At 44.2% G+C, this 13,338-nt stretch overlaps 1 protein-coding gene across 2 annotated transcripts in view; it reads right to left on the bottom strand.

Annotated features, from left to right (window-relative positions):
* Positions 1-10,979, bottom strand: part of FCHO2 (FCH and mu domain containing endocytic adaptor 2) — a 349,104-nt gene extending 338,125 nt beyond the window's left edge. For both annotated transcript variants that reach the window (XM_033929206.1, XM_033929212.1), the window contains exon 1: positions 10,756-10,979. In XM_033929206.1, the coding sequence (XP_033785097.1) occupies positions 10,756-10,788 (33 nt within the window). In that variant the 5' untranslated portion in view covers positions 10,789-10,979. The remainder of the gene's footprint in view (positions 1-10,755) is intronic.
* Positions 10,980-13,338: the final 2,359 nt, after the last annotated feature.

Below are 13,338 nucleotides of genomic sequence, written 5' to 3'. Positions count from 1 at the left end.
TTGAAGAACAAAGGGGATAGCGGTGATCCTTGTGGCATGCCAGATGGATTGCTCCATGTATCTGAGAGATCGTGATTAAAACAGACTTGGTATGTGCGTGATATAAGGAAACCTCGAAACCAGTTCAGTATTCTCCTCTGATTCCGATTGCGTCTAGGTATTGTAACAGTTTTCCATGGTCTACCAAGTCAAAGGCGGAACTCATGTCAAATTGCATGATTAGGGTATTGAGGCCCTTACTGAACAAGTAGCGCAAATTGTCCAGAATGGCCGCAATTACCGTTTCAGTGCTAAATAGAGGCCTAAAACCAGATTGAAGGAGGGAGAATTGGTCAAGGTATTCCATAAGTTGGGTGTGTACCAGTCCTTCCATGATTTTTACCATAAATGGAATAGATGCTACAGGTCTATAGTTGGTTATTGATGTTGCTGGTTCTTTACAATTTTTTGGGATTGAGGTACTGGAGGAGAGCTCGACATCCAGCAAATGCAATGACCTGAACTTTTTCTTTGACCCCTAGGACTCCCAGCAGACTCCCTGATTAATATGGAATGCCATGACAACTTTCAGTAAGAAGGACAGAACCATGTGTAAGGAGAGCCCTGCTTCCATAATTTTGAAGAATGCCTCCCTGCAGGAAAGAGTGTACAACTTGGAGACTTGAACTTGCTGATGTAATCGCCACCAAGAACACCAACTTGATCGTAAGATCCAGAAGGGAAGTCTCCCTGTGCAAGCTCATACAGAGGTCCACTGAGACCTTGCAATATGTTATTAAGATTCCAGGAAGGAAAAGGGAGATGCACTGGAGGGCACAACTGAAGAGCTCCTTTAATGAACCAGGTGACATCTGAGTGAGAGATCAAGGAGCCTCTCTCTCCCTGTGCTTGGAAACAGGAAAGGCCTGCTATCTGTACTTTCAGTGATCCAACCAAAAGACCCTTCTGAAGTTCCTCCTGCAAAAAGTCCATGACTACTAAAACTGGAGCTCAGAAGGGCTCTACATCCTTCATAGATAAGGTGAACATACGTCCCATTTTCAACGGGACAGTCCCGTTTTTCGATCCCTTGTCTCGTTGTCCCCATACACAGGTTCGGGATATCGAAATGTCCCGTTTTCAGGGACAGCGTACTGAAGCTTGCCAGCTCTCTGCAGCGCCGATTCAAACCACCCCCATCAGGTCCACTGCCGCTGCTTGCCACCCAGAATCCTTCTTCCCGATGTCAATTCAGACATTGGAGAGGAAGTGATTGGCTGGCCCGGAACTTCCTCTCCAACGTCAGAATTGACATCGGGAAGAAGGATTCCGCCTAATCTTCCTTACCGCTTCCTTAATTTGCCCCTTGACTCCGGCTACCAATCGCTTAATGTCACTGGCCCACAGTTGCAGATAGGCTTTCATTATTGCAGCCAAGTTAGGAGTCAGGGAGGCAACCCGTGGTTCATCCTGATCCGACTCAAGCTATTACCCAAGCCATTTTAGATACCACTCCCATAAGGTGCAGGGCTCCACGCTCCAATCCTCCCAGCGGCAGCTTGTCAATCACCGGTTTCCTTTTTGGCGGCATCACTCTGCTCCCCCACTGTTCCGATTGCAGGAACGCACTGGTAAGGGCCAGGAAAAGGGGTGCTAACACTAAATTGGGAGGTTTTAAGTCTCAAACAGGTTGGAGCTCCAGCTCTAACCGGCCACACTGTCAGATGACATCAACGGAATCCAGGGAAGAAGGATTTTGAATGGCAAGCAGTGGATCGGGGGTGATGGAATCGGGCGCGGTAGGGGGGAAGGTAGACAGGCTGGCTTTGGATGAGGTAGGCCGGCAGGATGGCTTTGGGGGAGGCAGGCAGGCAGGTTTTGGGGGAGAGGGGTGGGACAAAGGCTGGAAGGTAGTGAGGGGGACATAGGAAGGAGGGAGGGAGGAAGGAAGGAGAGAAAGAGACAGAGAAAGGGGGAGGTTGTACGTAGAAGAAAGACTAGAGAGATAAAGGCCTGGACCAAAGGGGAAAGACAGGAGGCAGAAGCAGGACTATGGGAGGTGCAAAGGGGGAGGATCAGGAACTACAACAGTTCTGGATGCTAGGAAGAAAGCTGAAAACCAGAATGCAGAGGATAGCATTCTCAGAGATCCTGCCGGTACCCAGGGCAGATGAGAAGAGACAGATGAAGCTGCAAGTCAACGCGTGGATGCGGTGCTGGTGTGAGGAAGAAGGATTCTACTTTGTGCGCAACTGAACGACGTTCTTGGGGAAGAGCAAGTTCTACAGGAAGGATGGACTCCACCTCAGCAGAGACGGAACGAGGCTACTTGCAAGCAACATCAAGAGAGAAGTTGAGAAGTTTTTAAACTAGGAAGAAGGGGAAAGCCGACAGTCAACCAAGAGAGAGAGTCGATGGTTCGGGAACCGGTATACCAGGAGGATACCGTGCAAGAAGATAGAGGGAAAGACTCAACGGATTACAGGCAAGACAAATCGAAAAGGACACAAGAGGTAAAGAAATGCAAGAAAGGAACAGGCTGCAAACTCAAATGTATGTACACAAACGCAAGGAGCCTTAGAAATAAGATGGGTGAATTAGAAGCCATGGCACAAAAAGATAATGTTGACATCATAGGCATCACGGAAATATGGTGGACTGAGTAAAACGTCTGGGACACTGTGCTACTGGGATACAAACTATACCGCAGAGACAGAGTGGCTCAAAAAGGTGGGGGCGTTGTTATATACGTCAAAGAGGAAATTGAATCTACTGGAGAGAACACGCCACAACTGACAGATAAGTTAGAGTCTCTATGGGTCAAAATTCCAGGAACAAATGGCCTGGAAACGAAGATTGGCATCTAATATCAATCTCCAGGGCAGTCCGAAGAAATTGACGGAGAAATGACAGAAGAGATTAAATGCAACTGCAAGGGAGGCAACACAGTTAGCATGGGTGACTTCAACTATCCGGGAATAGACTGGAACCTAGGCACCTCCGGCTGCATTAGAGAGATCAAGTTCTTGGATGCTGTAGGCAATTGCTTCCTGGAACAACCTGTCAAGGAAAATACTAGAAGAAATGCAATTCTGGACTTTAATTCTAAATGGCCTGCGAGAACCGGCACAAGATGTAGAAGTAGAAGGGATGCTGGGAAGCAGCGATCACAATATGATCCATTTTGATCTGAACACAGGGGAGAAACATCGGTCCAAAACAACAGCCACGGCACTGAACTTCCAAAAAGGAAATTACGAAGGGATGAGACTCATGGTAGGGAAGAAGATTAAGAAGAGGATAAGCACTGTAAAAACGCTAGAGCAAGCTTGGTCCCTTATTAAGGATACATTCACCGAGGCGCAAAATCTATATATTCCACATATCAACAAAGGATCCAAGAGGAAAAAGAACAAAGAACTGGCATGGCTCACTGTAGAGGTGAAGGAAGCGATCAGAGACAAGAAAACATTTAAGGAATGGAAAAGGTCAAAAACAGCCGAAAACTGGAACAAGCACAAACAATATAAACGCAGGTGCCATAAGGCAGTAAAAGGGGCCAAAAGAGACTACGGGGTAAAAATAGCTAAGGAGGCGAAGAACTTCAAGCCGTTCTTTCGATATATTAAGTGGAAACGAGCTGCGAAGGAAATGGTGGGACTCTTTGTTGCTTAATACTACTCAAAAGGGAAAACGACAACTGCAAATTGTTCAAAACACGGCTATAAAACTAATCTATGATGCCAGGAAATTTGATCATGTTACTCCACTCTTCAAAGATGCACACTGGCTTCCAATTTGCCAGCGTATTCAGTTTAAAGTTCTACTACTTATCTATAAAAACTTGATTTTCAAAGAACCTCAGTGCATTTCTAAGATGCTAATTCCCTATAGTTCCGCACGCACACTCAGATCATCTTCCCAAAACTTATTAGTTATTCCATCTTTAAAAATTATAGGCACTCGTAGATTAGATATGTTTTCGGTCGTTGGCCCCCAATGGTGGAATTCATTGCCCCATTACATAAAAAATGAAAAAGACATTCCTTCTTTTAAGAAATCCCTAAAAACTTATCTTTTTAAAAAGATTTTTAATACATAAAAAAATTTTTTTCTTTTAAATAAAAATTTTTCATTTCAAGAATTTTACTACCTCCTCAATGTTTTTCCCTTAAATGTGTTTCTTATTATAAGATATGTAACTTTAACCTCCCTTTCCTCCCAATTGTTGTTGGTCTTGTCTAATATCTAATGTTTATATATTTATTGTATGTTTTTATCTTAACTAATTTGTATTTTATTGTACATCGCTTTGTATAAAGATATAGCGATTCATCAAATATTTAATAAACCTTAATAAACCTTGAATGACCATGGAATAAAGGAAGCGCTAAAAGAGGACAAAGCAATTGCCGACAAACTGAACACATTTTTTTGCGTCTGTATTTACCGAAGAAAGATGTACACAGCATACTGGAACCCATCAGGCTATATGCTGGAAACGAAGACAGAGCTGACAGGATTGATGGTCAGTCTAGAGGTGTGTAGGCAGATTGATAGGCTTAAGAGCGATAAATCCCCGTGATCGGATGGCATCCATCTGAGGGTCATCAAGGAACTGAAAGGGACCATAGCTGAACTTCTTCAACTAATAGCCAATCTGTCGATCAAATTGGGAAAGATTCTGGAAAGCTGGAAGGTGGCGAATGTTACGCCGATCTTCAAGAAAGATTCGAGGGGAGATCCGGGAAACTACAGACCTGTGAGTCTGACCTCGGTACCGGGAAAGATGGTAGAGTCACTGATAAAAGACAGCATCACTGATCACCTTGACAGACACGGGCTGATGAGGACCAGTCAGCACGGTTTTAGCAAAGGCAAATCGTGTTTGATGAACTTGCTGCACTTCTTTGAGGGAATAAACAGACAGATAGAGAAGGGCGATCCAGTCGACATTGTGTATCTGAATTTTCAGAAGGTGTTCAACAAGGTTCCGCATGAACGACTACTTTAGAAAATTGCGAGCCATGAAATCGAGGGTGAAATACTTACGTGGATTAAAAACTGGCTGGAGCATAGAAAACAGAGAGTGGGGGTAAATGGACAATACTCTGACTGAAAGAGCGTCACCAGTGGGGTGCCGCAGGGTTCGGTGCTTGGACCCGTGCTCTTTAACATCTTTATAAACGATCTGGACATAGGTACGACAAGCAAGGTAATTAAATTTGCGGACGATATGAAGTTATTCAGAGTAATGAAGATGCAGGGGGATTACGAATATCTGCAACATAACATAATAAGGCTCGAGGAATGGGCATCGACATGGCAGATGAGGTTCAATGTAGATAAGTGTAAAGTGATGCATGTCAGTAACAAAAATCTCATGCACGAATACAGGATGTCCGGGGCGGTACTTGGAGAGACCTTCCAGGAAAGGGACTTGGGAGTTCTGATCGACAAGTCAATGAAAACGTCCACGCAATGTGCGGCGGCAGCAGCAAAAAGGGCAAACAGAATGCTAGGAATGATAAAGAAGGCGACCACGAACAGATCAGAGAAGGTTATCATGCTGCTGTACCGGGCCATGGTGCACCCTCACCTGGAGTACTGTGTCCAGCACTGGTCGCCATACATGAAGGACATGGTACTACTCTAAAGGGTCCAGAGAAGAGCGACTTAGATGGTTAAGGGGTTGGAGAAGCTGCCGTACAGCGAAAGATTAGAGAAACTGGGCCTCTTCTCCCTCGAACAGAGGAGATTGAGAAGGCACATGATCAAAACATTCAAGGTACTGAAGGAGATAGACTAAGTAGATAAGGACAGGTTGTTCACCCTCTCCAAGGTAGGGAGAACGAAAGGGCACTTTCTAAAGTTGAAAGGGGATAGATTTCGTACAAACGTAAGGAAGTTCTTCTTCACCCAGAGAGTAGTAGAAAGCTGGAACGCTCTTCCGGAGGCTATTATAGGGGAAACACTCTCCAGGGATTCAAGACAAAGTTAGACAAGTTCCAGCTGAACAAGAATGTGCGCTGTTAGGGCTAGTCTTGGTTAGGGTGCTGGTCTTTGACCAGAGGGCCGCCGCGTGAGTGGACTGCTGGGCATGATGGACCACTGGTCAGACCCAGCAGCGGCAATTCTTATGTTCTTATCCATTTGGGATTTCTTTCAGGTTGGAAGGCAAGCAATATAAAGCTATGTCAGTGCTAGAGGCCCAACAGTTATTTATACAGGCTAAACTGGCCAAATGAGGGAGTAAAACAGCAAGAGGAGCTATTACAAGCCTCATCTACAAGATCGACAAACCAGAGATGGCACACAGTGGATCAAAAAAAGACTACAGACACAACCAGAATAAAAGTGTTTATTTTAATAATGAGAAGAACTGATAATAAGGCTGTGTGCTAGATATAATAAAGAATAAAATTTTGAATTAGGGTAGATAATGATAAATAAAGCTGTGGAGTACTGAGTTAGGGTTAACTTTCTTTGAACCTGATGTCTGGGAAAGGACCTGACTTCCTGGTCTTATCAACTGGCAGCTGGATCTGGGTCCAGAGATAGGGGGACAAGGGACATGTGGAAGGGTTCGGGAGAGGAGAGATAAATTGCTTTTTTTAGGAGAGACTGGTGGGGTTTGGGGGGAAGGGAAGAGATGGTGAGATAAGGAGACCTGGCAAAAAAATTTTTAAGATCTGTAAGGATAGGAAAGTTAAAAAGAATAAATTGAAAAGGTTATTAAAGAATGAATGTATATAAGATAAGACTAGGAAGTCTAAATGTAAACGGTCTTAATATTCCTCGAAAACGTCAGCTGTTTTTAAAAGAGATGAGAAGGTTGAATTATGATATCTGTTATGTACAAGAAACGCATTTACAAAAAATAGGAGAAAAGATGATCCACTTTAAAGACTATCCAACGAGACTTTGGGCTTCTAATAAGAAGGAGAAAAAGAAAACAGGGGTGTGCATATTATTTGATAAAAAATTGAAAGTTCTTACAAAGTCTGAGTGGAAGGATGATGATGGGAGAAGGTTTGTATGGGTGGGGGCACTGAATGGGGAAAAGGTTCTTCGAAAACGAAATATGCTCGTAAACCAAGGTTCCACTGTATTTATAATTTGTATTGAAATTGTGAATTATATTTTTTTTTGGTAAAAATTATTAAAATAAAGAATTATAAAAAAATAAATTTAGATTATGATGCTGAGCCAATCTATAAAGACTGTTCACCCTCACTCCCCATCAGCTATCTCATAAGTCACTAAACATAATACAAGTATCTATTATGTATATACAGGCAGTCCATGGTTTAAGAACGCCCAACTTACGTCAAACTTGTACTTACAAACTAGGGTCCTGCTTCTCCCTTCCTGTGTCAATGTGCTCCTTCTTCCTCTCTTCCTGTCCAAACGCAACCCTCCTCCTCCATTCCATGTTCCAACACGCCCCTCGTCATCTTTCCCTCTGTGTCTCAAATTTGTGCTGCCTCCTGTAGGTGTTTACCTCCTCTGCCCAGCTCCATGCTCCCATCGCAGTTCTTTTTGCAAAGCCGCAACTAACATGGCAGCCTGACTTCGTGCCTCCCACGGGTGTTTACTTCCTCTGGCCGGCTCTCTCCTCTCAGTGGCACGTCTGTTCGCGAAGCCTTGGCCACTGGTTCCTGTACGAAGCTTGTGGCTGATTCAGCCTTCCCTTGAGAAGGCTTCCAGGTCAGCCGCAAGAAGTGCCACTGAGAGAAGAGAGCCGGCCAGAGAAAGTAGATACCCGCGGGAGGCACGAAGAGTCAGGCTGCAGTGTCAACCACGTGCAGCAACCATGATTGTGGCTTTGCAAAGAGAACTGCAATGGGAGGAGGGGGCTGGCCAGAGGAGGTAAACACCTACAGGAGGCACGAATTTGGGACGCAGAACGGAGGGAAAGACGATGAGGGGCACGTTGGGACACAGAAGGGGGGTCACGTTTGGACAGGAAGGGAGCAGTAGTGTCATGTTGGGACACACAAGGAAGGGAGGGAGTACAAACTTGAGACAAAGGATGGAAGGAAGGAGGGAAGGAGGGAGGGAGTATGAACTTGGGAGATAGAATGGAACAACAGAGGGAATAAGGGAAAGCGATGCTGAGGTGGGAGAGAGAATAGAAAGGGAGAATTGTTGGGCATGGGTGTCTGAGTGAGAGGGAAAGACAGTGCACATGGGGAAATTAAGAAAGAGGTGAATTGTTGGGCATACAGAGGGAGAAAGAAATATTGGACATGGTGGTGGGAGATGCGTGAGGTACAGATACATGGGGAAGAGAGAGAGGAGGGAGAAATGCTGGATGTGGTGGTGGAGAGGAACAATGGGATGGAATAAGAACAAAAGTAAGTATAAATCTCCTATCTTCTCTTTCTATTTAAACCATAACAATACTGCAGTTTCACACAAGATGGCCAAGAATCCAATTACTTCTCCTTCACTACTAGATTGAACAATACAGTATCGACAGGATTGACAGTGTGGAAGAAGAAGATACGGCAGTTGTGATCCATGTGGGGACAAACAACGTGAGCAAAAGGAGCTACAACAGGGAAGTACTGAAGGACCAGTTCCGGATGCTAGGAAGGAAGCTGAAGACCAGAACGCAGAGGATAGCATTCTCGGAGATCCTGCCGGTACCCAGGGCAGATGAGAAGAGGCAGATGGAGCTGCAAGCAGTCAATACGTGGATGCGGCGCTGGTGTGAGGAAGAAGGATTCCATTTCGTGCGCAACTGGACGACGTTCTGGGGGAAGAGCAACCTCTACAGGAAGGATGGACTCCACCTCAGCAGAGATGGAACAAGGCTACTTGCAAGCAACATCAAGAGAAGTTTTTAAACTAGGAAGAAGGGGAAAGCCAACAGTCGTCCAAGAGTCGATGGTTCGGGAACCGATATAACCGGAGGATACTGTGCAAGAAGACAGAGGGAAAGACTCACCGGATCACAGGCAAGACAGATCGAAAAGGACACAAGAGAAAAGGAAATACAAGAAAGGAACAGGCTGCAAACTCAAGTGTATGGACACAAACGCAAGGAGCCTTAGAAATAAGATGGGTGAATTAGAAGCTATGGCACAAAGAGATAACGTTGACATCATAGGCATCACAGAAACATGGTGGACTGAGGAAAACATCTGGGACACTGTGCTAACGGGATACAAACTATACCACAGAGACAGAGTGGCTCAAAAAGGTGGGGGGCATTGCCATATACGTCAAAGAAGGAATTGAATCTACTGGAGAGAGCACGCCACAACTGACGGATAAGTTAGAGTGATTAAAATTGCAGATGATACAAAGTTATTCAGAGTAGTGAAGACAAAGGGGGATTGCGAAGATCTGCAACATGACATAATTAGGCTTGAGGAATGGGCATCAACATGGCAGATGAGGTTTAACGTGGATAAGTGTAAAGTGGTGCATGTAGGTAACAAAAATCTCATGCATGAATACAGGATGTCCGGGGCGGTACTTGGAGAGACCTCCCAGGAAAGAGACTTGGGAGTTCTGATCAACAAATCGATGAAGCCGTCCATGCAATGTGCAGCGGCGGCAAAAAGGGCAAACAGAATGCTAGGAACGATAAAGAAGGAGATCACAAACAGATCGGAGAAGGTTATCATGCCGCTGTACCGGGCCATGGTGTACCCTCACCTGGAGTACTGCGTCCAGCACTGGTCACCGTACATGAAGAAGGACATGATGCTACTTGAAAGGGTCCAGAGAAGAGCAACTAAGATGGTTAATGGAGGAGTTGCCATAAAGTGAAAGATTAGAGAAACTGGGCCTTTTCTCCCTCGAACAGAGGAGATTGAGAGGGTCATGATCGAAACATTCAAGATACTGAAGGAAATAGACTTAATAGATAAGGATAGGTTGTTCACTCTCTCCAAGGTAGGGAGAACGAGAGGGCACTCTCTAAAATTGAAAGGGGATAAATTCCGTATGAATGTAAGAAAGTTCATCTTCACTCAGACAGTGGTAGAAAACTGGAACGCTCTTCCAGAGTCTGTCATAGGGGAAAATACCCTCCAGGGATTCAAGACAAAGTTAGACAAGTTCCTGCTGAACCAGAACGTACGCAGGTAGGGCTAGTCTCAGTTAGGGCGCTGGTCTTTGACCAAGGGCCGCAGCGTGAGCGGACTGCTGGGCACGATGGACCATTGGTCTGACCCAAGTGGCAATTCTTATGTTCTTATGTTTACAACAAAACTTTTTAATGTTCTTCATTTATATTTATTTCTATTCTTCTTCTTCACTATTAAATAATTATCGTGCAGTGTAGAAAGCATGAATAAGTGGCACCTAACTTCAGAAACACAAAACCCATACACACAAATACTGTACAGTACTAAGTTTCCCGTCACACTAACTTAGTTACGGAAGCATCACAGTATTTCCGTGATCAAAAGGGAAATTATCTTAACCAATCAAAGAGTAACGCTTCCAAAGTCCTCCCCCCCTTTTTTTTCTGACATACATATCCACTTACAAGAGCTCTTAGCCCTTGTTGAACTCGCGCTCCTATTTCGGGAAGGGAGGGGCGGGGAGGAGAAGAGGTCAAGTTAGGCTTCAAGCTTTCAGGCCCGAACCGTTGGTCACCGGTCGGGGGGACCTCAGGAGTTAAACAGCAGGAGCCAACACCGCTCTCCATACAGTGTTGAAGGGCCAAAAAGTGATAGTTCTCAAAGGCACGGAAGGCAGTTTCCGTTTACTGTTATCGCGTCTGCGACTGTCATTAAATAAAAGGGAACCTACCCAAAAATTGTCCACAAAATACGCCATTATCATGATGCCAAGTATCGTTCGGTGCGAATATAAGCGCTTCTTTTTAAGTCTTCCTCCAATCCGCTGATAGCACTGCTCCGGAAGTCTTTTCAATTCTTTGTCCCTGAATGTACCACAGAAAACCGAGCAGTGGCCCGTGTCCACTAAAAGGCGACTTAGAAAACAGCGCCGCACTCCTTACGTCCCCACTTGTTCAGGACAACCTCGTACAAAAAAAAATAAATAAATAAGTATAAGAGAGAAAAATATGCGCATGCGTATGGCTTGAGCAACCTCGCACTTCCAAGAATTTTTGCGCATGTGTACACACAGTGAGAGCTTGACTCACAATTGAGAGCTGCTTCTCAACCCCTGTTCATGAAAACCGTACGTCCCGGGACCATTTCATTATTAACAAAGCAAGTCGGATTTAAAGTAGAAGCAATTACAGAGATGGGAAGGGCGAACCATCCCAAACAGTGAGATTTGCCATGGCAACGCATTAGATTTATGGTACAACCTGGATATAAATCTAGAATGATTTAAGTGTAGTATTGCTTTGCAAATGAATTAAAGCGCAATTAAATGGATAGTAGGTGACCTTAAGATACTGTTCTATCAGAAATTGGCCTTCTTAGTTAACATACCCTGTTGAACCATAGGGAGTACCCATATCTTGAGAGCAGCCCGCAATCAATGTAGGAATCCTCTTTCTGTTTTCAATATGAGCTAGCTTCAGCAAGTTGACGAGAATCTTCATTCTCATTGCTGTCTACTAAGCACTAAAGTAGCCACTCTTTTATCCACTTTTCAATATGACAAGGAAGCCAGTAGGCAAAACTAAAAGGAGCTTTTGTAAGGACGAATACATGCGTTCGCCCCTTAAACTGTACCATTCCATCAGGTTTTTGAAGCCCAAATGCATGATCTTGCATTTCTTAGCAATACATTTTAGCTGTCAAATTTCAGACCATTCTTCAAGCTTCACCAGGTCTTTCATCGTGTTATTCACACCATCCTGAGTGTCTACTCTATTTCAGGTTTGGAATCATCCACAAAGAGGCACATTTTTTCTGACAGCCCTTCAGCAATATCATTTATAAAAATGTTAAAATGAACAGGCCCAAGAATAGAACTATAAGGCACACTACTGGAAACATCCCTTTCCCCAGAGTGATCTCCATTGATCACTACCCTCTATTGCCTTCCACTCAAATCAGTTCGTAACCCAGCCCTTCAGTTTGGGACCCATCCCAACGGCACTCAGTTTATTTATTAAGCATCTGTATGGAACACTGTCAAAGGCTTTGCTAAAATCTAAATACACCACCATCTAGTGCACTCCCTCTATCCGATTCTCTGGTTACACAAAGAAATTGATCAGATATGTCTGACAAGACCTACACCTCTAGTGAATCCATGTTGCCTCCTGTCCTGTAATCCACAGGATTCCAGAAAATTCACCATTATCTGTTTTAAAAGCATTACCATTAATTTGCTTACCACAGAAGTCAGACTTACTGGCCTGTAATTCCCTACTTCTTCCTTACTTCCACTTTTGTGTAGAGAGACTACATCCTTCTCCAGCCCTCGGATATCACTCCCGACTTAGAGAAGCATTGAAAAAGTCAGTCAGTGGAGCCACCAGAACTTCTCTAAGTTCCTTCAGCACTCTCAGATGTACACCATCCGGCCCTATTGCTTTGTCTATCTTTAATTTAGCTAGCTCCTCACAAACACAACCCTGTGAAAAATTGATCAGGGTCTACCACTACTCCATCTCTATTCGAATTTGTCTTCTGTGGTCCTGCTCCTGACACTTCAGTCGTGACCACAGAAATATTTGTTAAGCAATTCAGCCTTTTCTTTATCAGCTTTTTCATATTCCTCCCCTTCACTTTTGAGTCTCACAATGCTACTTTTGCTCTTCTTCCTATCACTAATATATCTAAAAACATGTCTCCCCATTTTAACGTGTTAGCTTTTTTTCTTCCATTTGTATCTTTGCCTTCCTGAGTACTCAAACAGCCTCTCTTACCTTTTCCAGATATTTTTACCTGTCTTCCTCGTTCTGCGATCTTTTGTAGTTTATGAAAGCTAACCTCTTATTATCCCAGGACAAATAGGCAGCATATTTTCACTGATGAGTGATGTCACCGACGGAGCCCCAGCATGGACACTTGAAAAGTGAATCGCAACTTCAAGTTTTAGAAAGTTCGCGTTCAGTCTGCACCACGCATGTGCGAGTGCCTTCTTGCCTGATGTAGGTGCGTGGTCTCTCAGTTTCTTAATTTCCGCAGAGCTGACGATGTGTTCAACGGCTGTTGAAATTTTTTTCGCCTTCCTGCTCTCACGTTTCTTACTTTTTCAATCAGTTTCGTGTTTCTTTTATCTTAGTCCTTTTACCTCTGGTAAAAAAAAAATAATAATCTTACTTTTTTTCCATTTTGTGGGTTCGTTCCTGCGGGGCCTGTTGTACCACCTTGGACTCCAACTTTGATTTGGCTGAGGCGGTCTTCCCGTCGATGTCACGTTCGCAGACGAGATTTTAAAAAGTGCAGTTGCTGTGCTCGG

This window comes from Geotrypetes seraphini, chromosome 1 (assembly GCF_902459505.1).
Source record: "Geotrypetes seraphini chromosome 1, aGeoSer1.1, whole genome shotgun sequence".
NCBI lineage: Eukaryota > Metazoa > Chordata > Amphibia > Gymnophiona > Dermophiidae > Geotrypetes > Geotrypetes seraphini.
This window is presented reverse-complemented; position numbering and strand designations above follow the sequence as displayed.